A 3,491-nucleotide genomic window follows, 5' to 3' on the forward strand; every position below is an offset into this window, starting at 1 on the left:
ACACACACACACATGTGTTGTTCATACTTCACACGCACACACACACACACACACGTACATGCACTCAGGAGTCTAACACACTGCAGCAGATGCCTCCTACCTGCCCAAACACAGAGGCCACTATGGGCAGCAGGTTGACTGGCTCCACTTTCTCCCTCTCTCGCCTCTGCCGTCCCTCCATCATCTCCTCCAGCGTCTCCTCTAGCGTCTCTCCGTCCTCAGTGTCCAACACCAGCGCCTGACGGGATTTCGGAAGGCGATGAGGCTGAGGCGTAGCAGTCTGAATGTCTTCAGCACCTCCTCCCTGTACACCACTTCGCTTTTTCTGCTTCTCCAGCTTCTTTTTGATGGCGGCCTGCACCTGAAGGAGCCGGGGAAGCGGGGGAGGAGTGGAGGAGCTGAATTCAGACTAGTGAAACCTGCGTTCAAACTCACACACATCATGGTAGCGCTAAGACTGCACACAAACACACACACACACCTGATGTTCTGACATATTTTATCTTTTATTGTGAAGTAGTTTGCTACAGCTGATCTAGGAGCTTTGCATAATAAAACCTTTAAGCTCTTTACACTTTTTTAGCCTAAGATATAGATTTTTTTCAGTCATTAAAGAAGCACTTGTCTGTTCATCTGAAAACTTCTGAAAACACTTATTTTGTAGCAGTTACATCTTACCATATATTGGAGTTGACTATCATCACAAATTCTTGCAAAATGAAATGAGAGAAACTGCAGCTTTGTGTGAATGCAGCCGCATGTGTGCGCACACAAAATCATCCAGATGTGTTTCTAAAGAGAACACAGCTTGAGAAAATCACACACAAAATGACATTAGACAGAAATTGTACATATAGACACACCTGTTTTGCACTCCTCTCCTGTGGCGCGCTCATCGCTCCAGCACCGCCTCCTCCGGCGTTCGTCTCTCGAATGATCATGAACATCACGGCGTCACAGGCTCACACACACACATACACACACACACACTATCTCTCTCACTCGCTTGCCCTCCCCCGCCCACACCCTCTCTTTTGCTTCTTCTGTGCTCTTCTCTCTTCTCTTGATTGTTTTTATTTTATATGTTAAAATTTCCTACAAAGTCACTTATATCTATCTATCTATCTATCTATCTGTCTATCTATCTGTCTGTCTATCTATCTGTCTGTCTATCTAGATATATATATATATATATAAATATATGCCCCTAAAAAGGTTTAAAAATTCAGTTCTGTTGCTACAATGGAAGCGTTTTCTGTTCCAGGAATAAAAGAGAGAATAAGTTTTTCTAGGAAAAATAATAATCTGAATGTTTTATGTCCTCCTCCCTGTATTTCCTCCAGTTGTTTTCCCTCAGTGTTGCAGCATCCTTCGGTCCATTTCTCTCTCTTGGTGTGTGCAGGTGAGGAGGTTTTTATCATCAGCTGTTGTCTTGACTCTGGGATTGAGTTCCTGCACCTCCACCCCACCTCCGCCCCTCCGCTCGCTATCTCTTGCTGCTTTAAGTGACACTCTATACCTCCTGAACTTTACCTCCCTCGCGTTATCTACCTGTAACACATCGACCTATCTCTCTCCTTCTCTTCCTCCCCTTCTCCCACCTTTTCCCTTCATCACAGGTAAACACTCCTCCTGTTGCCTGGGTGCTTTGTCACAGGTATCCTTCCTGTTGTATGGTGTTGTTCATACTTCATGAAATGTGCTTTTGCTCCTCCAGCACTTTGTCAAAATCATGTGTTTTCCTGTTATGTATTTTTGCCATCTCTTGCGCTTCCTTATTGTCTTTTAATTTTCCTCCTTTCATCCTTTCCTCTTTCTTGGGGCCATAATTTCCCTCTGACAGTAATCCTCATTGCTCTGCAGCTTCTCCTTTTCCCCATCTCTCTCAGTCTATCTGCCCTCAATCCTCTGTCCTCCCCTCTGTCAAATTTTTCTGCCTTTGTTGTAACACAAATTGGATTTCTTTTTTTTTTTGGGAGGTGCCCAGGTCAGCTATTCATTAAGTGACAGAGAGATAGAAAGGGAGGGAGGGATGTAAAAACCAAACACAGCAGCTATGTGATGATTGAAAGACTTTTGTTTAGCTAACACGTCACCTCAGTGCATCCATAATCTCATCCAGCAAGCATGGCTGAGCACACACACATGCACACGCAGGTGAACATGTCACCACTGACCTCTATTTTTAGACATGCATGTTCACACAAGCGTGTAAACATTTTATTGTGCCTTTGAGCTTTCTGAAACAGCCTTATAGCGTTGTAGCTTTTGTCTAAAGCAACTAATTCCACTAAAAGCGGCAGCTTTCTATAAATAAAACGTCCCATCAATTTTTCCCTTCCCTCATCCTGCTTCCAGTCAAAAAGGCAGGTGTTTGGCAGCTTTGAGCAGATAAAGCGTCTCCCCTTTCACCATTATTTGGGCCTTAACTGCCTCCCCTGAAGTCTCCCTCCCTCTCTGCCTCTCCTCTCCCTCCATCTCCTATTAACCTGCATTAAACATTGCTCCTTCAAAAGGAAACGGACCCTGACAGCATATATTCTCCAGCCTTACGGTATAATGTATAGCTTGACTTCTCTCCAGTTCCTAATGAGGTTTCCATTATTCACTTCAAACCCACCTTTCAGTCGCTCAGCGTCTCTGTCCTTCTCCAGCTCCTCTCGCTGTCCCTCTCCTCATCGATTATTGATGGGAGGGGAGAGGCAAATTCTTGAGCAAAGGCCGAAAAGAGATCCATTACACAAAAGATAAGGTACTCACACCTGAGCATTAAAAATAGGGGCTGTATTTTGGGAAAAGATCTGTCGTGTAAGAGAGGAAACTGTGCAGGATTAATGAACAAGAAAAAAACAGCAGATGAGTTATTGAAAAAAACTTTATTTTTGGAACATCACAAAAAAATCTTTTAGACTGTTTTCATGTCGGACTTCACCTTGACCCTCAATGAACCAGTCAAAGACTGGGATGAATGACAGAAGGTGTGGCACCAGAGTAGTAATGTAGAAGTGAAGGCTTGTGTTACTGTTGATCACCTTGCGATAATATCTAATTACAGATTAGGACATTTAGAGGAGAGGGAGGTTGGACTGGACATAACCCTGACAGGTATAGTCTTAAAACAAGCAGTCGATGGTTAAAGTATCAGCAGATGACGCAGAGATTAAGCTGACGTGGATAATAGGATACGTTTTATTTGGGTCACACTAATTCTCATTATTTATTTCTTTGTAACGGTAGATAACCAAAGGACCAAAGTGCTCAGCTAGCATGAGGTAATGTGTTAACCTCACTTAACTATACAATGGAGCACCTTAAATACAAAATTCAAATGATTATCTTGACAAATGAATAAGAAATTGAGAACAAACTGAGACAAACAGAACATTGTTTCCACTCTCTGCCTGTAACGTGTGTTGTGTGGCATTATACCGTAAAATGTATTGACTCATCACCTTTCTGACACATTATCAACAAAAAACAATTTAACATAA

General features: G+C 42.9%; 1 protein-coding gene across 1 annotated transcript in view; it reads right to left on the minus strand.

Moving 5' to 3' along the window:
* Positions 1-947, minus strand: part of LOC124068323 (calcium-binding protein 2-like) — a 10,426-nt gene extending 9,479 nt beyond the window's left edge. Inside the window, exons 1-2 of the mRNA XM_046406484.1 lie at positions 862-947; positions 101-398 (exon numbers count right to left, since the gene is read on the minus strand). Of these exons, the coding sequence (XP_046262440.1) occupies positions 101-398; positions 862-947 (384 nt within the window). The remainder of the gene's footprint in view (positions 1-100; positions 399-861) is intronic.
* Positions 948-3,491: the final 2,544 nt, after the last annotated feature.

This window comes from Scatophagus argus, chromosome 12 (assembly GCF_020382885.2).
Source record: "Scatophagus argus isolate fScaArg1 chromosome 12, fScaArg1.pri, whole genome shotgun sequence".
Lineage (NCBI taxonomy): Eukaryota > Metazoa > Chordata > Actinopteri > Scatophagidae > Scatophagus > Scatophagus argus.